Source organism: Scyliorhinus canicula, chromosome 5 (assembly GCF_902713615.1).
Source record: "Scyliorhinus canicula chromosome 5, sScyCan1.1, whole genome shotgun sequence".
Classification (NCBI taxonomy): Eukaryota; Metazoa; Chordata; class Chondrichthyes; order Carcharhiniformes; family Scyliorhinidae; genus Scyliorhinus; species Scyliorhinus canicula.
The window spans coordinates 147,960,956-147,984,462 of record NC_052150.1 but is presented as its reverse complement, the minus strand read 5'-3'; the positions used below and the strand labels follow the sequence as shown (position 1 = coordinate 147,984,462).

The 23,507-nt window shown below is 43.6% G+C and overlaps 1 protein-coding gene across 1 annotated transcript in view; it reads right to left on the bottom strand.

The window, feature by feature from the left end:
- Positions 1 to 1,465: 1,465 nt before the first annotated feature.
- The window catches only part of lancl2 (LanC lantibiotic synthetase component C-like 2 (bacterial)), a 68,819-nt gene continuing 46,777 nt past the window's right edge, over positions 1,466 to 23,507 (bottom strand). The window contains exons 8-9 of the mRNA XM_038797794.1: positions 16,415 to 16,487; positions 1,466 to 3,271 (exon numbers count right to left, since the gene is read on the bottom strand). Coding sequence (XP_038653722.1) covers positions 3,195 to 3,271; positions 16,415 to 16,487 — 150 coding nt within the window. The 3' untranslated portion in view covers positions 1,466 to 3,194. The remainder of the gene's footprint in view (positions 3,272 to 16,414; positions 16,488 to 23,507) is intronic.

The window sequence follows — 23,507 nt, the reverse complement described above, 5'->3', positions numbered from 1 at the left end:
GTGGTCAACTAATGGTCTCTTATAAGGCCTCATTCCGCCTTTGCTGCTGTTTTCAATATCTGGGCTGCTGCCAGTCAAGAAAGTGGGGAAACCTTCTTTTGGGAGCAGCTGAACCTATTTAGAGGCACACCTCCCCCACCCCCTTCCAAACAAAAAGACATTCCCTCCTTTAACCCTCCTCCCTGGACTCTAAAATCCATGCCAGCATCCTCAATGGGGGTCTACAAGCTAGGTCCATCCAAAATCCTGGATTTACCTTGAGCTCTAGGTTTCATCACTGCTTTGGGACTGCCTGTCATCCCAGCAGTGGCCACCACTCAAACCCGAAGCTGTCAGGACCGACAGAGCCACAGGTCAATCAGATTGGCCGGCTCCTCTGAAAGGTAGGATTTCTTCCTAGATGGGGGTAGAAGTTTCACCCAAAGCTAATTAAGGTCACTCCCAGTATAAAATTGCAACAGAGCAACTTGCTTTTGTGTGGGCAGGCTTATGACTTTTAAATTCGGGGGCTGAGAATATAACGCCCCATAAAATCCAGTCCATGGACTACCAGAAAGGATGGGCAGAGATTTGGGAGGCAACAGCATGTTCAAGAGCTTCGGAGAGGAAACTGAAGTTGGGGTAGGAGTTTACAACAATGGTGGGGTTAATGTTTGGTTTTCTGAGGAAGGGGGTAATGATGCAAATTTCAAAGTAGAGAGGGACAGTAACGTAACAGGGTCATCTAATGTGAATCACAAAATTATGAACGCCACCATTTCTCACATCAGTTAGTGATTTCCCTCAAGATTGCTGACATTGCCTGATGATGGAAAGCAGTTTTAATTTTTTTGGAATCAATCAGGTTCCTTAAAAAGGCAGCTTTTACTTACTTCCTATATTTTAGTTCAAACAGCCAATCCTGCATATTGAGAAAGGAAAGTGGGAGAAGTGAGGCCCATTGTTTCAGCTGATTAAGAAGCAATTCATTTTTTAAATAGTTTATATTTAAATTGGCAATACCTGTACATCGAAAGTCAGGTAAACATTCTCTTGTATGTTAAAAATGGAAGGTATTTACTTTGTGGGACATAGCCTTTGGGGACATTAATCAGGGCTTCAGTAACCAGTACCAGTGGCACAATTGCCTTGCATTTCAGTTGTAATGATACGCTCAAAATAAACTGCGTTCAAATCAAAGATCTACAAACCACTCTTCATCCTTAATTCCCTTTCCAACTTCACTTAAAGAAAGGAAAATCAGTGGTGGTAGTGCATGGCCACAACTCCATCAGAAATACGAAGGGCCAGCAGCAAGGATGCTTTAACCTGGGTGATTATTTATTTTTGATGAAATATCAAGGATGCATGTTTTTCAATGTAAAAAGATATATTAAACAAAACTACTTCAACTTTTCACCCCTTGAAAGCTGCAACTTCCCTAACTTTTTTTTCCGAAAAGTACTCACCCAATACCCTCTGATGGTTACTTTTTCTACACTTTTTATTGCTTTGTCTGAAAGATATAAGAACCGACTGTTTACATGGAATAGTCAATACAGATGAAAAATATGCAAAAACAGAAAATGCTGCAAAAGCACAAGTCAGTCAGCAGCTGAGCAACCTCTCGTCAGAAATGTCTCAACCTGTCTCAAAAAGCACCCTCTTCCAATGTTGCCTATACAAAAGCATTGCCTATTACAAAGGCATGGATTGAGGGAAATGTGAACGTTAACAGTTTGCAAGGAGACGATAGTTTTGACAGTGACCAGATCACAAGTCTGTCAACCAATATCATCTTTCATCTTGGGTATCGCACAATAGTCAACTGCAATGAAGTAGTATTGTTACAGTAGAAGGAAAAATAAACAAATACTCTTGCTGTTTGTGGCAACTCAAAAAACCTGCATGTAAAATCAACACTGCTATTAAAAATAATTAAATGACAGCAAACTACAGAAACGTAATGGAAGGCTCAGCTTTGGTTTACAGTAACAGTAGCAATGGCTCAACCTACAATATTGCTCAACAATGACTGAGCTGATCAGTTTGTATGTCACCATTTTAAAAAATGGACTCAAGAGATCACATCAAAAAGATTGAAAATCTAAAACCTCTATTTCACAACATTACTTTACACATTTGGCATGTTATGGTGAAGGAAATAGCTAAACTGAAATTAGTTAAATAAACAGAATTGGCACTGATATTTCAAAGGTTGGCTGTCTTATATTTTACCTTAGGAAAACAAAAAAAAACTTTTCTTCGACATCAATTAATTAACTGACATCAAACAATTAATTATCTGACAATTAATTAATTGACATCAATAAATGTCAGTATGCGATTTTCCTCCTCCAGCAAAACAATTACAATAGATAAACAAGCTTAGTTTCCTGTACTTATTTAACAAAGAAAAGCTGGCAATTCTGGTAGTACAAAAGCATACTTCTCATCCAAAAAATCCTTCCTCATATTTCTGTTACATTTGCTCTTTTCCAATCCTGATAAGTTTTGAACCAAAAACCAATTGTTATAATCATGTAACACCTATTGTAATTCAGATTAAAGAAAGCAAGGGAGAAAAATTGATAGAGAATATGAGTGAGTGATAAAAGTTACTATTTTACAAAGCTATGTAGGATTATTTTTCCTCAATATAAATCTATTGATAGTTTGCTAAATCTATGCTTAATCTAGTCTCGATGCTGAGATTTGTTTTTGCAAATCTGCAATGTGACCAACAACCCTGACTAATTGAACAATTTTATGAGCCAAGTTTAATAGGTACAGCCAAGCACAAATCAAAAGTAATTGGTACCAGGAGATCAATGATCACCAGTTATGAGCTTCTTCACATGCACAAAAGGACATAACCACTATAATGGGAAGTTTGCAAACAAGATGTATTCCATAGAAACAAGGACAAAGACAGCCACTGACACCAGATTTTAAGCGTGCATACAATCAAACCCTGAAGTAAGGACTTGTATTAAACTGATGAACTGAAATGCCACACCAATTTTAAGACAAAAATGTTATTCAGAGCTTTTGCTCATATGTTGCCTCCAATGTCTTTGTTCTTGAGATAGTGGTGGTTTTGGCCTGTGTATTCATAAAGGAGGCACTAATATGTTCTGCTCTCCACTGAAAAGAAGTCCTCCTAAATCAGAATAAAAATCCTTCGATCTTTCTTTAACATAACATTGTTGCATTCAGAGTTCCAAGGCTGGAAATCGAGACGTCTCTGGATTCAGCATGTCCGACAAGAAATGAATAGCTCCAGCCATCCCTGCATAGGACAAGGCAGGAAAAATAATACAATGCATAATTTATATTTTATTGACACTCTTAAAACAGAACAGAAAATATAGATTTGAAAAATTGGCAAAATATTAAATATCCTTTTTCTGAATGTGTCAAAATAAAAGTACTACCTGCTTTAATAAATTGTGATTTCTGTAGCATCTCTACACATGACAATGTAATTAAATATCAAACCCAGAAAAGCAAGTACAATTAAGCAAAAACCCAGGACATTGATCTAATGCAATACACAGTACTCAAACACTGCATTCCCATCTGGACAGATACCAGTTTCTAAACAGTTCCTTAATCACCTATATTCTACAATTGTTCCTTTCATATATAGCCAGGTTATCATCTAACTCATTTTAATAGCTTATTATTGATCTGCGAAGTGACATGCTCAAAAACTATAACAAAATTTGAGAAGGTCGAAACCAAATTCTTGAGAAATTCCTAGATTAATTCATCCAACGTATTAAAAAACAACAAAGCAGGAAATGGGACTCTAATAAATAGCTTGAACTGGCAGTGAGCATCAGCACACAAATGGATTGGATTTGGATTTTGTTTAGTGTCACGTGTACCAAGGTACAGTGAAAAGTATTTTTCTGCGAGCAGCTCAACAGATCATTAAGTACATGAAAAGAAAATTAAATAAAAGAAAATACACAATAGGGCAACACAATGCAACTACATAACACCGGCACCGGGTGAAGCATACAGGGGTGAAGTGTTAATGAGGTCAGTCCATAAGGTCATTTAGGAGTCTGGAACAGCGGGGAAGAAGCTGTTTTTGAGTCTGATATATATATATATATATTTTTATAAAAGAGTCACCAAACCAAGTTACAGAGAAATCCAGAGATACAGGTTTGTATTTGCCTTGTATTCTCTTTCCATAGGAAGGCACTCAAATTGATGCAAATCAGGATAGCTTGGGTGATAGCCAAGATTTCAGGGCCAAATGAACATAAAGGCATTGCTGGAATTGATGAAGCCAAAATACGATAAACCTGCTAGATTCTAAATAGCTAGGCTGTTTGATAAATATGAATGGGAGTAGACCAGTCAGCCCTTCAAGTCTGTTCCACCATTCGGTTAGACAATGGCCACTCTATCCCATTTCCACCTACCCACCTTGGTGCTTTAATAAAAATCTATCAATCTCAGTTTTGAAGTTTTCAATTGTCATGAAATGTTGGCCACCGTCCTACCTGAATCAACCATCTTTGTGACCTCCTCAAAAAACTCTATCAAGTTAGTGAGACCTCCCCTTCACAAAACCGTGTTCCTTAGACAACACCATCAGTAGGGGAGCATTTCGGGAACAGTGACCACAATTCAGTAAGTTTTAAAGTGCTGGCGTACAAGGATAAGAGTGGTCCTAGGATGAATGTGCTAAATTGGGGGAAGGCTAATTATAACAATATTAGTCGGGAACTGAAGAACCTAGATTGGGGGCGGATGTTTGAGGGTAAATCAGCATCTTACATGTGGGAGGCTTTCAAATGTCAGTTGAAAGGAATTCAGGACTGGCATGTTCCTGTGAGGAAGAAGGATAAATATGGAAAATTTCAGGAACCTTGGATAACGAGAGACATTGAAAGGTCTTGTCAAAAAGAAAAAGGAGGCATTTGTCAGGGCTAGAAGGCTGGGAACAGATGAAGCGTGTGTGGAATAATAGGAAAGTAGGAAGGAATTTAAGCAAGGAGTCAGGAGGGCTAAAAGGGGTCACGAAAAGTCATTGGCAAATAGGGTTAAGGAAAACCCCAAGGCTTTTTACATGTACATAAAAAGCAAAAGGGTAGCAAGGGAAAGGGTTGGCCCACTGAAGGACAGGGGAGGGAATCTATGTGTGGTGCCAGAGGAAATCGGCGAGGTACTAAATGAATACTTTGCATCAGTATTCACCAAAGAGAAGGAATTGGTGGATGTTGAGTCTGGAGGAGGGTGTGAGATAGCTTGGGTCACATTGAGATCCAAAAAGACGAGGTGTTGGGTGTCATGAAAAATATTAAGGTGGATAAGTTCCCAGGGCCTGATGGGATCTACCCAAGGATACTGAATAAAATGAAAATGAAATGAAAATCGCTTATTGTCACGAGTAGGCTTCAATGAAGTTACTGTGAAAAGCCCCTAGTCACCACATTCTGGCGCCTGTTCGGGGAGGCTGGTACAGGAATCGAACCGTGCTGCTGGCCTGCTTTAAAAGACAGTGATTTAGCCCAGTGACCTAAACCAGCCTAAAGGAGGCAAGAGAGAAAATTGCTGAGGCCTTGACAGAAATCTTTGGATGCTCAGGTGATGTCCCGGAGGACTGGAGAATAGCCAATGTTGTTCCTTTGTTTAAGAAGCGTAGCAAGGATAATCCAGGGAACTATAGGCCAGTGAGCCTTATGTCAGTGGTAGGAAAATTACTGGAGACAATTCTTCGAGACAGGATCTACTCCCATTTGGAAGCAAGTGGACGTTTTAGCGAGAGGCAGCACGGTTTTGTGAAAGGGAGGTCTCACTAACTTGATAAAGGGTTTTTCGAGGAGGTCACAAAGATGGATGATGCAGGTAGGGCAGTGGATATTGTCTATGTGGACTTCAGTAGGGCTTTTGACAAGGTCCCTCATGGCAGAGTGGTACAAAAGGTGAAATCTCACGAGATCAGAGGTGAGCTGGCAAGATGGATACAGAACTGGCTAGGTCATAGAAGGCAGAGAGTAGCAAATGGAAAGGTGCTTTTCTGATTTGAGGGCTGTGACTAGTGTTGTTCAGCAGGGTTCAGTGCTGGGACCTTTGCTGTTTGTAGTATATATAAATGATTTGGAGGAAAATGTACCTGGTCTGATTAGTAAGTTTGCGGACGACACAAAGGTGGTGGAATTGCAGATAGCGATGAGGATTGTCAGAGGGTACAGCAGGATTTAGATTGTTTGGAGACTTGAGCGGAGAGATGGCAGATGGAATTTAATCCGGACAAATGTGAGGTAATGCATTTTGGAAGGTCTAATACAGGAAGGGAATATATAGTGAATGGCAGAACTCTCGAGTATTGACAGTCAGAGAGATCTAAGTGCACAGGTCCACAGGTCACTAAAAGGGGCAACACAGGTGAAAAAGGTAGTCAAGAAGGCATAGTATAGAACCTCAAGTTAGACCACACTTGGGGAGTATAGTGTTCAATTCGGGTCGCTACACAACAGAAGGATGTGGAAGCTTTGGCGAGGGTGCAGAAGAGATTTACCAGGATGTTGCCTGGTATGGAGGGCATTAACCATGAGGAGAGGTTGAATAAAGCTTGGTTTGTTCTCACTGGAACAACAGAGGTTGAGGGGTGACCTGATAGAGATCTACAAAATTATGAGGGGCATAGACAGAGTGGATAGTCAGAGACTTTGTCCCAGGGTAGAGGGGTCAATTACTCAGGGGCATAGGTTTAAGGTGCAAGGGGCAAGGTTTAGGGGAGATGTACGAGGCAAGTTTTTTTTTTAAACACAGAGTAGTCAGTGCATGGAACTTGCTGCCGGAGGAGGTGGTGGAAGCAGGGACGATAGTGATGTTTAAGGGGCATCTTGACAAATACATGAAAAGAATGGGAAGAGGGATAAGGACCCCGGAAGTGTAGAAGATTTTAGTTTAGACGGGCAGCATGGTCGGCGCATGCTTGGAGGGCCGAAGGGCCTGTTCCTATGCTGTACTTTTGTTCTTCGAGTGGAGGCGACCTGCTGCGCTTCCTGCCCTGTGACCTGGGTCCCCTTTGGCGGCTGTCTTCTGGGGTGACCGGGCCTGGATGGGCCTGGCTGCAGTTAGTGTGTCCCAGGTGCTGTGGTGCCATCCTGTTCTGCTCACCATTTACACCAAGGAGGGGAGGGGGGGCAAGCAATCCGAGGCGCTGTGCTGTTCTGGCATGTCCTCCGCAGGAGTCACTGGCTCCTCTCCCCCGGGGTGCCCGCTTGTCCCGGGCTACTCCACGGGATGGGGTGTGAGCGGAGCTAACCAGAGGCTCCCCCGCCACCTTGTGTTGCTAATTCTGAAGGCCCACGCCCGCCCCAATCAGGGTCACTCTGGGATTGCACCACATTATTCTGTGACTGAGCCAGCACCTTCTGAGTCTGTACAACATCAGCCAGTGACTGCACCACCTCCCTCTGGGTCTGTGCCATGTCAACCAGCGCATGGGAATGATGCTGGCATCCTCAGCCATGGCCCGCTGTGACTGAGCCACGCTCAGGAACACCATTGCAATGTCCAGGAGGCTCTGTGCCAATCCCAAATCCAACGAATCAGACACCATTTTTCATTGGAATTGGTCATGTTCCACATAGTGCTGGTGCTAGCCTCTTACGGTCGGTGGATTGATCTGCGCACGGCACCAATTTTACTCATGTGGAACATCACTGATTCCGTCATGGAATCAGCACTTATTTTCTGGCACGGAGAATTCCGCCAAATATTCGGCTCCAGGATGTCTACTATTGTGAAAAGTAGGAATAAAAAAAAAAAAAAAAAACTTGAAAAGCTGCACTTTGGATTCACTCTATTACCAGAGAGGAAAGGTTACATTCCTGTAAAAGAGAAGTTAGGCTATTTGCATCAGAATGGAGGTGGTTGAGATCTTTAATATCACACAGGCTATAATAAAGCAAGTGATGGAATGTTCCACTGTTTCCTCAAATGTTTGATCCATTACAAATTTTCAGAGGTTAGAAATAATTTGAGTGATCAGAATATGCAATTCTTCACCACAAAACTGTAATCAAGTGGAGACCATAAATTATTTTAGAAGGGAATTGTAGTTGTTTGTAAAATTATTTTTAAAAGTAGTGAGCGAGCTGGAGAGTGGTAGGTTTGCTGGTTTGAAGGGAAAAACACTATGCAGACCTGATGGAAAATTAATCTGTTTCAAAGCTGAGACATTTTCTTATCCAAGATTTCTTACCCAGTTGAGTTGACTCTAATATTAAAAGGCACAGCATGTTGATTATGTCACGTAACTAGGAATACAAATGCCTGGAGATAAGAGTTGGGACCAGCAGTTGGGAAATTTAAATTAAGACCATTAAATATGTCTGGAATAATAAGTAACATCAGTAATGGTAACCATTAAACTATTATGTTTTTCACAGCAATTTATCACTAACGTCCTTTAGGGAAAGAAATCTACCACCGTTATATGATCTTACTAAATGTGACTGGACCAGCATCATCTTACCTGCCCTCTGTAATGAACTAGCAAGCAACACAGTTGTATTAAACTGCTGTGAGAAACAAAAATGAGAATTAAACTAGGTGTTTTCTAACTTCACGTGGCAAACTAAGATGGTATTGTAGTCTTCACTCTGTTCTTCCCAAAACATAACACAAGAACTAGGAGCAGAAGTAGGCCACCTGGCCTCTCGAGCCTTCTCCGCCATTCAATTTCATGGTTGATCTTTTTGTAGACTCAGCTCCACTTTTAAAAAAATATTTAAAGCACCCAATTCATTTTTTCCAATTAAAGGGCAATTTAGCGTGGCCAATCTACCTACTCTGCACATCTTTGGGTTGTGGGGGCAAAACCCACGCAAACATGGGAGAATGTGCAAACTCCACACATTAAGTGACCCAGGGCCGGGGTCGAACCTGGGACCTCGGCGTCGTGAGGCAGTAGTGCTAACCACTGCACCACCATGTTGCCCGAACTCAGCTCCACTTACCCGCCCGCTCACCGTAACCTTATATTCCTTTGCTGTTCAAAAATCTATCTACCTTTGCCTTAACAAGGTAGACTCAACTGCTTCACTGGGCAGGGAATTCCACAAATTCACAACCCTTTCGGTGAAGAAGTTCCTCCTTGACTCAGTCCTAAATTTGCTCCCCCTTATTTTGAGGCCATGCACCCTTGTTCTAGTTTAATCCGCCGGTGGAACAACCCCCCTGCTTCTATCTTATCTATTCCTGTCAATTTTATATGCTTCTATCATCCGTCATTCTTCTAAATTCTAATGAGTATAATCCCAGTCTACTTAGGCTCTCCTCAAACTAATCTACTCAACTCTGAAATCAACCTAGTGAATCTCTTCTGCACATTCTCTAGTGCCAGTTTAACCTTTCTCAAGGAGACCAAAACTGTACACAGTACTCCAGGTGTGGCATCACCAGCACCTATATATCTGCAATAGCCTCTCTGCTTTTAAACTCCATCCCTCTAGCAATGATGGATAGAATTCCATTTGCTTTCTTAATTTCTTGTTGCACCTGCAAACCAATTGTGATTTATGCACAAGGACACCCAGGTCCCTCTGCGCAGCAGCATGCTGCAATTTTTTACTATTTAAATAATAGTCAATTTTGCGGTTATTCCTACCAAAATGGATGACCTCACATTTACCAATATTATACTCTATCTGCCAGACTCTTGCCCACCCACTTAACTATCTATAATCCCCTGCAGATTTTGTGTCCTCTACAAACTTGGCTCTACCACTCATCTTAGAGTCATCTGCGAGCTTTGACACATTACACTTGGACCCCAACACCAGATCATCTTTGTAAATTGTAAACAATTGCTGACCTAACACTGACCCCTGAGGCACACCACTAGCCACTGATCACCAACCAGAAAAAGCACCCATTTATCCCGACTCTTTGCTTCCTGTCAGTTAACCAATCCTCTAACCATGCTAATACATTACTTGTAACACATGCGCCTTTATCTTATGCAGCAGACTTTTGTGCGGCACCTTGTTGAACGCCTACTGGAAATCCAGATACAGCACATCCACCAGTTCCTCGTTGTCCATCGTGCTCACAATGTTCTCAAAGAATTCCACTAAATTAGTCAAACAAGACTTGCCTTTCATGGACCCATGCGGAGTCTGCCAAATGGGACAATTTCTATCAAGATGTCTCGCATTTTCTTCCTTCATGATAGATTCAAGCATTTTTCCCCACTGCAGAAGTCAAGCTAACCGGCCAAGAATTACCCACCTTTTGTCTACCTCCTTTTTAAAAAATAAAAACAGTGGTTTCCCATTTGCTGTTTTCCAATCTGCCAGAACCACCCCAGAGTCCAGTGAATTTTGGTAAATTACCACGAGCACATTTGCTATTTCCCCACCACCTCTTTTAGTACCCTGGGATGCATTCCATCAGGGCCAGGAGACTTGATTCTCTTGAGCCCCATTAGCTTGCCCAACACTACCTCCTTAGGTGATGATGATTGTTTCTAGGTCCTCATCTGCCATATCCTCCTTGTTAACAATTATTGGCATGTTATTTGTGTCTTCTGCTGTGAAGACCGACACAAAATACCAGTTCAATGCCTCAGCCATTTCCTCATTTCCCATTATTAAATCCCCCTTCTCAACCTCTAAAGGACCAATGTTTACCTTATCTACTCTTTTTTTTGTTTTATATATTAATAGAATATCGGCTTTTATATTCTGAGCTAGTTTACTCTCATAATCTATCTTACTTTTCTTTACAGCTGTTTTCGTGGCTTTCTGTTGACCTTTAAAGATTTCCCAATCCTCTAGTTCCCCACTAATAGTTGCCACTTTGTATGCATTTTCTTTCAATTTGATACCCTCCGTTATTTCCTTAGATCTCCATGGCTGGTTATCCCTTTTCCGACAGTCCTTCCTTTTCACTGGTATATACCTTTTCTGAGCAGTTGAAAAATCTCTTTGAAAGTCCTCTGTTCCTCAATTGTCCCACCGAAGTCTTTGCTCCCAATCTACCCTAGCCAACTCCTCCCTCATCCCATTGTAGTCTCCTTTGCATAAGCACAAGACACTGGTATTGGATTTTACATTCTCACATTCCATCTGTATTTTAAATTCAACCATACTATGATCGCTCCTTCCAAGAGGATCTCTAACTATGAGATCATTAATTATTCCTGTCTCATTACACAGGACCAGATTTAGGATAGCTTGCTCCCTCATAGGTTCCATTACATAACGTTTAAGGAAACTATCGCGGATATGTTCTATGAATTCCTTCTCAAAGCTGTCCTGACCGACCTGGTTTGACCAATCGACATGTAGATTAAAATCCCCTATGATAATTGCCGTACCATTTTTACATGCATCAGTTATTTCTTTGTTCAGCACAGTCACACTGTGATTGACTTTTTCCCCTTAATATTTCTAATTTCCACCCAAATGGATTCAACCTTTTTCGCCATTAGAACAAATATCATCTCATTACAGCCCTGATGTCATAGAACATAGAACAGTACAGCACAGAACAGGCCCTTCGGCCCTCAATGTTGTGCCGAGCCATGATCACCCTACTCAAACCCACGTATCCACCTATACCCGTAACCCAACAACCCCCCCCCCCCCCCCTTAACCTTACTTTTATTAGGACACTACGGGCAATTTAGCATGGCCAATCCATCTTTAAGTATCAGTGCTACATCTTACCTTCCTGCCTGTCCTTCCGAATAGTCTGATACCCCTGGATATTTAACTCCTAGTTATGACCATCCTGCAACCATATCTCTGTAATGGCCACTAAACCATACTCACTTGCGATGATTTGTACCGTCAATTCAATCTGGTTTCGAATTCTATGGGCATTCAGGTAAAATGCCTTTATAAGAACTAGGAGCAGGAGTAGGCCATCTGGCCCCTCAAGCCTGCTCCGCCATTCAATGAGATCATGGCTGATCTTTTGTGGACTCAGCTCCACTTTTCAGCCCGAACACCATAACCCTTAATTCTTCAAAAAACTATCTATCCTTATCTTAAAATCATTTAATGAAGGAACCTCAACTGTTCACTGGACAAGGAATTCCATAGATTCACAACACTTTGGGTGAAAAAGTTCCTCCTAAACTCAGTCCTAAATCTACTTCCCCTTATTTTTGAGGCTAGGCCCCCTAGTTCTGCTTTCACCCACCAGTGGAAACAACCTGCCCGCATCTATCCTATCTATTCCCTTCATAATTTTATATGTTTCTATCAGATCCCCCCTCATCCTTCTAAATTCCAACAAGTACGGTCCAAGTCTGCTCAACCTCTCCTCGTAATCCAACCCCCTCAACTCTGGGATTAACCTAGTGAATCTCCTCTGCACATCCTCCAGCGCCAGTACGTCCTCTCAGTTAAGGAGACCAAAACTGAACACAGTACTCCAGGTGTGGCCTCATTAACACCTTATACAATTGCAGCATAACCTCCCTAGTCTTAAACTCCATCTCTCCAGCAATGAAGGACAAAACTCCATTTGCCTTCCTAATCACCTGTTGCACCTGTAAACCAACTTTTTGCGACTCGTGCACTAGCACACACAGGTCCCTCTACACAGCAACATGTTTTAATATTTTATCATTTAAATAATAATCCCTTTTGCTGTTATTCCTACCAAAATGGATAACCTCACATTTGTCAACATTGTATTCCATCTGCCAGAGCCTAGTCCATTCACTTAACTTATCCAAATCCCTCTGCAGACTTCCAGTATCCTCTGCACTTTTTGCTTTAACCACTCGTTTTAGTGTCGTCTGCAAACTTGGACACATTGCACTTGGTCCCCAACTCCAAATCATCTATGTAAATTGTGAAAAATTGTGGGCCCAACACTGAACCCTGAAGTACACCACTAGCTACTGATTGCCAACCAGAGAAACACCCATTAAACCCCACTCTTTGCTTTCTATTAAGTAACCAATCCTCTATCCATGCTACTATTTTACCCTTAATGCCATGCATCTTTATCTTACGCAGCAATCTTTTGTGTGGCACCTTGTCAAAAGCTTTCTGGAAATCTAGATATACCACATCCATTGGCTCCCCGTTATCTACTGCATTGATAATGTCCTCAAAAAATTCCACTAAATTAGTTAGGCACGACCTGCCCTTTATGAACCTATGCTGTGTCTGCCCAATGGGACAATTTCCATCCAGATGCCTCGTTATTAGATTCCAGCATCTTCCCTAATACCGAAGTTAAGCTAACTGGCCTATAATTACCTGCTTTCTGCCTACCTCCTTTTTTAAACAGTGGTGTCACGTTTGCTAATTTCCAATCCGCCAAGACCACCTCAGAGTCTAGTGAATTTTGGTAAATTATCACTAGTGCATTTGCAATTTCCCTAGCCATCTCTTTTATGGCTCTGGGATGTATTCCACCAGGGCCAGGAGACTTGTCTACCTTTAGCTTGCCCATCAGTACCTCCTTAGTTTTTTTGTTTATAAATGTTTTTTATTGAGTTTATATGTTTTATATATGACAAGTTACAAATTATGAGAGAGAAAAAAAAAACACAAAAATTTAACATGTATATTTACAGGTAAGCATCTTTATAACAACAATTGTGGCCGCCCCCTTTAGCCGGCATACATATTTTACATTCCCCAATATGGCCGAGGCACATGTTTATAGGCATTTATTTATAGTTTGGTTTTGGGCCTTAGCTTGCCATCAAACCCCCATAACGAACCCGTAACCCCCCCCCCGGCTACCTTCCCCCGATTCCCGTCCATTTTCCCCTGATTCTTGGCCACCCGACTATTCTTCCTCTTGTTCGTTGGCCACAAACAGGTCCCGGAACAGTTGCATGAATGGCTCCCATGTTCTATGGAAGCCGTCGACTGACCCCCTCGGATGGCAAATTTGATTTTCTCCATTTGGAGAGATTCCGAGAGGTCGGACAGCCAGTCTGCAGCTCTGGCCGGTGCTGCTGACCGCCAGCCAAACAGGATTCTACGGCGGGCGATCAGGGAGGCAAAGGCAAGGGCGTCCGCCCTCCTCCCCAGGAATAGATCTGGCTGGTCTGAAACCCCGAAGACCGCCACTATCGGGCATGGCTCCACCCTCACCCCCACCACTTTGGACATAGCCTCGAAGAAGGCTGTCCAGTAATCCACAAGTCTGGGGCAAGACCAGAACATGTGGGCGTGGTTGGCTGGGCCTCTTTGGCACCGTTCACATCTGTCCTCCACCTCTGGGAAGAACCTACTCATACGGTTTCTCGTTAAGTGGGCTCTATGTACCACTTTTAGTTGCGTCAGGCTGAGCCTTGTGCACGTGGAGGTGGAGTTGACCCTATGCAGTGCTTCGCTCCAGAGTCCCCACCCTATCTCCATCCCCAGGTCGTCCTCCCATTTCCTTCTTGTTGCGTCCAGTACGGTGTCGTCCCTTTTTACCAGTCGGTCATACATGTCGCTACAGTTCCCTTTCTCTGGGATACTTGCGTCCAGTAGGTCTTCCAGTAGTGTCTGTCGTGGTGGTTGTGGGTACGTCCTTGTCTCCTTTCGTAGGAAGAGTATCTCCTTAGTGATAACAATCATCTCAAGGTCCTCACCTGTCATAGCGTCATTTCCATCAGTCACTGGCATGTTATTTGTGTCTTCCACTGTGAAGACTGACCCAAAAAACCTGTTCATTTCCTCATCTCCCATTATTAAAACTCCCTTCTCATCCTCTAAAAGGACCAATACTTACATTAGCCACTCTTCTTTGTTTTATATATTTGTAGAAACTTTTCCTATCTGTTTTTATATTCTGAGCAAGTTTACTCTCATAATCTATCTTACTTTTCTTTATAGCTTTTTTAGTAGCTTTCTGTTGCCCCTTAAAGATTTCCCAGTCCTTGAGTCTCCCACTAATCTTTGCCACTTTGTATGCTTTTTCCTTCAATTTGATACTCTCCCTTATTTCCTTAGATATCTACGGTCGATTTTCCCTCTTTCTGCCGTCCTTCCTTTTTGTTGGGATAAACCTTTGCTGTGTAAAATCGCTTGGAAGGTCCTCCACTGTTCATCAACTGTTTCACCATAAAGTCTTTGCTCCCAGTCTACCTTAGCTAGTTCTTCTCTCATCCCATTGTAATCTCCTTTGTTTAAGCACAAAACACTAGTGTTTGATTTTACCTTTTCACCCTCCATCTGTATTTTAAATTCCACCATATTGTGATAGCTCCTTCCGAGAGGATCCATAACTATGAGATCATTAATCAATCCTGTCTCATTACACAGGACCAGATCTAGGACCACTTGTTCCCTCGTAGGTTCCATTACATACTGTTTGAGGAAACTAGCGCGGATACATTCTATAAACTCCTCCTCAAGGCTGTCTTGACCGACCTGTTAAACCAATCGACATGTAGACCAAAATCCCCTTTTTTGCTGCCGATGTGGTCACTGCAGCTCGCAATTGGATCTGCCAGCTCCCACATCATGCAGCTATAGCACATCACCTACCCAGCCATCTTTACTTAGGTAATTCATTAATTTGTTTTGTACTGTTCGGTTTCAAATTTAGCACAGAAAGCACTCATGTATAGAATTTGGCTATGCAAATTAGAAATCTGAGCAGCAAGGATTTAGGTGAAACTTTTGCAGTTTATGGTGTGCTATTTGTCCGCATCCTTCCAATTGCATTACCTCACACTCTTTTGCATCTCAGTCCATCTGCTATTTTTCAGCTCATTTCACCATCATGTCTATGCCATCTTGAAGCCGATAGCTATCCTCATCATTATTTACTACTTAGCTAATTTGAAATGTTATTTTTAGTCTATTTACGGATTTGAAAAAAATAATAAAAACAGCAAGATTTGAAGGGTTTAATTTCTTTCCTTGGTTTCTATTAAATGTTGACTGCCAATTGCATGTTTTGATCAAAAAAAACAATTAGCTGTGTTTGTGTCGACGGTTTCTAACTGGCAGCTTTTCTTAATTTGGTTGTCCCCTCAATCATGCAAGTGTATACACTTTTGAAATGTCCATTTTTAATTGTGATGTATATCTCCCCTCACACACTACAGATGGGTCTGAAATGCAGAAGACTAAAATTGCACAAGGTTCCTTCTTGCACTGTCATCAAAAGTTCTTGCTGCAGTACTACATTGGTAACACGTAGTCTGTCTGGAGTTACAAGCATTTAATGCTAACACGCAGTCAAGTTAATTTGGAGGAAGGCTCCAATTTAGAAGCCAAAGCATTTTTCCTAAAAACAATTTTGCATTACAACGCTAAACCAAGCATAATATTGAAAAAGTAGTGTTTAAAATTAGGATTTACCTATGCCCTAAATAAAACAGCAACAGCTAAACATATTACAATGGCAAATCAAACTATGATTTGGTTAGTCCATTTTAAACGATTCTTTAAAAAGCCCAATATATTGCTTAGTGCATTACCTTCGAACAAGGAATATGGTCTGTCAGGGATACGGCATCCATGTGTCCCATAGTCCAAGCACCATTCAGCAAACTGTAAAAGCAAGCAGTATTAAAGATGTTTCATGCCACTTTTAATGTTAAAAGAGTATAGAACATACATTGCAGAAGGAGGCCATTCAGCCCATCGAATCTGCACCGACCCACTTAAGCCCTGACGTCCACCCTATCCCTTCAACCCAATAACCCCTCCGAACCTTTTTGGTCACTAAGGGCAATTTATCATGGCCAATCCACCTAACCTGCACGTCTTTCTAGTGTGGGAGGAAACTGGAGCACCAGGAGGAAACCACGCAGACACGGGGAGAATGTGCATACTCCGCAGTTACCCAGCGGGGAATCGAACCTGGGACCCTGTCGCTGTGAAGCCACAGTGCTATCCACTTGTGCTACCGTGCTACACTTATTTGTTATTTAGATGATTAGTATCATCTAAATAACAAATAATCAAAAAATCAGTAAATGGGGAGTCACAGTGCGTCAGCTATTGTTCTGCATTTCAGTGTGTGTAGAATCTCTTTTTCAGCAAATTCATGCTTACGATAGAAGTGCTGCACAGAATTAGAATTGCTCAGAAAGGTGGACCACATCACCGGTTTGAGACTGCCTGCTTCAGATTACTACTGCAACGATCACATTGATAGATCTTACCCAGAGTTTACCTTCAACTATCCTATTCTCAATGAGATGGTGGCTATCATTGTAGCTGGAACAAAGCACCTAGTGCCTTTAAATTTCACTTCTGCAGTTGAGTATGATTGCTCCCTGCTGCAACAGGGCCACTGACACCTGGGGCGGAAATCTCCGACCCCCCGCAGGGTCGGGGAATCGGCCGGGTCCGGCGTAAATCCCGCCCCCGCCATGGCCGGAATTCTCTGCCACCCGGGAATTGGCGGGAGCAGGAATCACGCCCCGCCGATCGGCGTGCCCTGCGGCGATTCTTCAGCCCACAATGGGGGCGATCGGGCCCCGGGAGGTGCCCCCACGGTGGCCTGGCCCGCGATCGGGGCCCATTGATCAGCAGGCGGGCCTGTGCCGTGGGGGCACTCTTTTTCTTCCGCCGCCGTCATGGCCTCCACCTTGGCGGAGGCGGAAGAGACCCCCTCCACCCCACATGCGCCGGTGGTGACGCCAGCGGCTGCTGACGCTCCGGCGCATGCGCGGACTCACGCCGACTGGCGAAGGCCTTTCGGCCAGCCCCAATGCCGATCTGCATGGCGCCAAAGGCCGCTTGCGCCAGCCGGCGGAGCGGGAGCCACTCCGGCGCAGGCCTAGCCCCTAAAGGTGCTTGAATTCCGTGCCTTTGGGGAGGCCCGACGCCGGAGTGGTTGACGCCAAACTTCTTAGAAACATAATTTAAATATGCTGCAGTGAGCATAATATTGAATCAGGAACCAGCCCAGCCAGTAGTTATGTAATCTCCATCAATTAAGTAAAGCAATACTGGCATGACCAAAGTCATAGAATTACGGGATTACAAATTATTTCACTCTGACTTTAACAAGGCTGCACAGATTTACAGTAATTAGCAAAATAAGTAAAAAAAGATGGCATGGGGCAAAACGTTTTCAAGTAGTGGGTAGTTAAGGTTTGGAATGCACTACCAAAGAGTGTGGTTTTATGATCCTAGCTGATGTTACTACTGGACAAATCAGATCCCAGGTGGAACCTGGCATGACAGAACTATTTATTTAAAAACATGGGAGGGACGCTACTGAACAGAGTCACAGGAGCCTGCTGATGAACATTTAACAAAATAATTAAACATTTATTCAACTGAAAAAGATGAAGTATATCATCCAAACTATAACTATAATACAAGTTATAAAATCCAACAAAGTGTACAGTCCATGTAAATTAATAGGCGAACTGTGGTCAGACACACCACACTTCAAAACCAAGTTTCTATGGATTTCTCATCAACTTCCCCAGATGCTTGCCACACCATGAGCTAACTGCTCTCACTGAAACCATGTGTTTCCTCCGAAGGCTTCCAATTTCACGGTTTGAAGAACTCGCCTTGAAATTCTCTCCCAAACAACATTTTCACTTGGTCGCCTCCAACAAGGATCCACCCAAAATGTTTCAACCTCAATTTCATTGGTTTCTTTTCCCTGGATCTCTATGTGCATGCAAGCTGCATCTTCTATGCACATCTCATATTTGGCTATACCAAGCAGAACAGGAAATGGAGATGCCGGTGTTGGACTGGGGTGAGCACTGTAAGAAGTCTTTCAACATCAGGTTAAAGTCCAACATGTGTGTTTCAAACACTAGATTTCAGAGCACTGCTCCTTCCTCAGGTGAATGCTTCTTCAATTCTTCTTCAAGCAGAACAGCACAGCTCCAAAAGATTCAGAGATAGGAGTCACTGATCTTTTTTTAAAAATAAATTTAGAGTACCTTTTCCAATTAAGGGGCAATTAAACGTGGCCAATCCACCTATCCTGCACATCTTTTGGGTTGTAGAGGCGAAACCCACGCAGACATGGGAAGAATGTGCAAACTCCACACGGACAGTGACCCAGGGCCGGGATTCGAACCCGGGTCCTCAGCGCCGTAGGCAGCAATGCTAATCATTGTGCCACCGTGCTGCCCCGTCACTGATCTTCTTGATAAGATAATGGGCGGGTATCTCCAACCTCATTGAGAAGATAATGGGCATTCCGCAGATCATCTTGCTTCTAGCAATCCCACTTTGTTCCAAGTCTGCTCCCTGCAGCTCTGACTCTTTACTTTGGAACCTTTCCCTCTGCTCCTTACTTTCTATTCCACTGAACAGGACCAGTTTCCGATTCCTGTTCTTGTTCCTCGACTGTTTTCCTGGTACCCCTTTCTGTCCCACTCCCCGATTTTTGGGAGACTCTTCCTTTCTATGGGACCTGATCCCTGCAGCTCCAGTCTTGCTTCTGCTGACAATTTCTGTAGAAAGCCATTCTCTTCTAGGCCAGCTGACGTTTTAAATTCTGTTTTGCTTATGTTTTCTTTTCTTCTTCTGCATGGGTGCAGAGCTGGCTTCGAATCTAAAAAAGTAAAAAGAAACAAACTGCTCCTGTGCGCAGGCTGTTTAACGGCCTGGAACCAACAAATGCACCAACTGCGCATGTGTGGCTATTTACCAGCCAGCACAGTTGTAGGGCTGGAAGAAGTTGCAAAAGATTGGAAGGGGAAAGGCCATGGTAAGTGTTGAACACAAGTATGGGAATTTTAAATTCTGAGCCATCACTGTGCCAATGTAGTCAGTGAGTTTGGTTGCTGGGCAGAGAAAGTGAACCTAAGAATTACAAAGGGATTGGATGAATGGAGTGGGGTGGCACTGGGTCCAGCATCTCCTGACGGTCAGAGCAGCAGCAACCTAGTAAACTGGGCACATTACAACGTGTTAAGTGGTGAAAGAGAAACACTGACAGACAAATGGTGAACATGGGACAGAGACTTGGGATTCTCATTGTTGATGCAGGACGGCAGTGTATGGCAGTGTTTAGTAAACTGACCTCGACTAAGTGTAATTCAAAGGGATGTCTATGCTTATTTAATAAAGTCAGAGCTGGAAGTTAGAAAACATTAATCGGAGAGTAGGTAACTCCACTCTTAAGCTTCTTGGTGGAAACAGGAAGTCTACAGTTGTGTCAATAATGGGGTCTAAATTATTCATCAGATTTCCCAAAACAAAGGGAAGGTTTAGGGATAGGGAATGAGTTTAAATCTCTATCTGAGACATCCGAGGGGTTGCATGCTAGATAGAGGATAGATTAAAGGTTTTTGCTGGCTTTGGGTTTCCATCTATCAGATAAATTTGTGATTTCTCACAGAAACCAGCAGTTGAAGTCTATATCCAGCATAGCTTAGAGACAAACAAAGAATCTGCCAAGGGTTGTAAAACAGTAAAGGGCTATCAGAAACCAAGGGTGTTTTTCAGTGTTGAAGTCACAAAGCAAGAATGCAGTGAAGCCCATGCTTGAGGTGGAGAGTCCACAATCGTGAGGTGTTGAAGGAAAGTTGGAATGATATCTGGCTAGAAGAAGGACCCCAAGAAATCTCATACCTCAGAAAAGAGCGAGACACCGAGGAGAATCAGAGTGAATTCCTGGAAATTGTGGCACATCTAATTTGGTCTCAGGAGAAAAGTGAAGGAAGCCTCAAGGTCCTAGAAACTATAGGGGAGCTCTTGGGTGGAAATAAAAATATGAGAAGTATTTGGTTGAAATTTTTTGGGTTTAAATCACTAAAAACTTCTTTTAGTTTAAAATGTAAAATCTTGTGATATAATTCAGTTAATAACTGGAAGTTCGATTTCTTTTTAAAAATTAATGGTTTCCACCAAGATCGTAGTGTCTTTAATTTGAAGGGCGTCATATGACCCATTACATCCATTTGACAATAGGCCTGAATGACGTGGCTGTTATAGATTAAAGGAAGGCCCAGATTGTTTTGCTGGGAAGAAGGTGCAAGGTATTCACACTTCGGAGAACAGTGGCAGCCGCAGGTGCTTATTGTGGTTAAACAGCTGGTCAACAAAGTCCCAGGAAGGTGCCGAGTATGTCAAGTTGTAAACAGTTATGCTTTAAACTGTTCATTTGCTTCCAAGATAAAAGAGAGTTAAGGTTGCAGGGATAGCTAATCAGCATTTCTAGTTGGTTACAAGGCCTATGTGATACATGTCATGGACAGGGGCTTCGAACAAGTAAGGTTTCTAAAATATCTCGGAAAACTCTCAGATGTGAGAAGTCTACCGGGATGAAGCAGTTAGTTAGAGGCTAAAAGACTCCATGATTCATATACAGGAATGCAGGTGGGAGCTCACACTTGTATAGAAAAGACAAAGGGGGCACTTCTCCAATATTGGGCCCAAGAGTTCGCGCCGTCATGTTTCACGACGGCGCGAACTGGACCCGGTTACGTACGATTCTGGCCCCCATAGGGGACCAGCACGGCGCTGGAGCGGTTCATGCTGCTCCAGCCTCCTTATGCGGCGCCAACCCGCGCATGCAGAGTTGGGCCGCACCAACCTGCGCATGCGCGGGGGACTTCTTTTGCGCGCCGGCCCCGACCAACATGGGGTTAGTGTTCAGGGGCCGGCTGCGCCAGGAAGTAGGCGTTGGGGCGCGATTGGTGGGCCCTGATCACGCACCAGACACCATCGGAGCCGGCCCCCCCACCCGGTGAAGGAGGCCCCCTCCCGTCCCTGCCGGCAGCGACCAGGGGTGAATGGCGCCGGCAGGACCCGGTCATATTGGAGCGGCTGCTCGGCACCGCCGATTCCAGTGGCCCGTGGCCGGGGCGTATGCCGCCGATTGTCTGCACCTCGGAGAATCGCACGCCGCCGTCGTGTCGTGGTTGCAGCAATTCTCTGGCCCTGCCCGGGGCTCGGAGAATCACCCCCTAAATTCATTAGGATTTGAAGAGGTTAGAAGTTTCATCTAGCTGCCGTTGGAGGATGTGTGCAGGAACAATCCTCACCATAAAAGACAATCAGGGGTTAGAAGTTATTGGATTGGGAAAGGAAAGGAAGTAAATCCTCGGGAGCTCAGAATCACTTTCTGAATCTGGAGGAAAATTTAATAACTATTTAAGGGGCAATGAAAAGTGAAGTGAGGTTTTTCAGTTGTGTTAAAAGTGAAAGAAGAAAATTCTGTTCTGTAGTTAAGTACAAGTTTCCCACAAAAATAACGGTCACCTCAGCACCTCGCTTTACCGCAAGCCCACAGATAATCTCACGATGCTCCACTTCTCCAGCTTTCACCCGAAACACATTAAAGAAGCCATCCCCTATGGACAAGCCCTCCGTATACACAGGATCTGCTCAGACAAGGAGGAGCGCAACAGACACCTACAGATGCTCAAAGATGCCCTCGTACGAACGGGATATGGCGCTCGACTCATTGATCGACAGTTCCACCGCGCCACAGCAAAAAACCGCACCGACCTCCTCAGAAGACAAACACGGGACACCACTGACAGAGTACCCTTCGTCGTCCAGTACTTTCCTGGGGCGGAGAAACTACGACATCTTCTTCGCAGCCTCCAACACATCATCAGCGAGGATGGACATCTTGCCAAGGTCATCCCCACACCCCCACTACTGGCCTTCAAACAACCGCGCAACCTCAAACAAACCATTGTTTGCAGCAAATTACCCAGCCTTCAGAACAGCAACCACAACACCACAAAACCCTGCCAGGGTAATCTCTGCAAGACATGCCAGATCATCGACATGGACACCACCATTACACGTGGAAACACCACCCACCAGGTACGCGGCGCATACTCGTGCGACTCGACCAATGTAGTCTACCTCATACGCTGCAGGAAAGGATGTCCCGAAGCGTGGTACATTGGCGAGACCATGCAGACACTGCGACAACGAATAAACGGGCATCGTGCGACTATCAACAGGCAGGACTGTTCCCTTCCAGTTGGGGAACACTTCAGCAGTCAAGGACATTCAGCCTCTGATCTCCGGGTCAGCATTCTACAAGGAGGCCTTCAGGAGACGCGACAACGCAAAATTGCTGAGCAAAAACTTATAGCTAAGTTCCGCACGCATGAATGCGGACTCAACCGGGATCTGGGATTCATGTCGCATTACATTCGGCCCCCACCAACAAGCCTGGACTTGCAGAGGCCTACCGACTGAACTGGCTTGGGACAATTCACACCTCTTTAACCTGGAGTTACCTCTCTCTCTGCATCTTTGATGATTTGATTGCCTGCAGGTGCTCGCATTCCGGGGCATCTCTGACTGTGTCTATATAAACATTTCTGGAACAAGCCTTTCCATTCACCTGAAGAAGGAGCCGTGCTCCGAAAGCTCGTGTTTGAAACAAACCTGTTGGACTTTAACCTGGTGTTGTAAGACTTCTTACTGCACAAAAATAAAGTTTAGGCAATAGTGCCTTTGGATTGGGAAAGGAAAGGAAGTAAATTCTCGTCTGTTAAAGCAAGTTTTAAAACGTGAAATTGTGACATCAATTCACCTATCAACTGGAAGTTCGAATCTTTTTCTTTTTAAAGCTTTCCAATTAAGGGGCAATTTACTGTGGCCATCCACCTA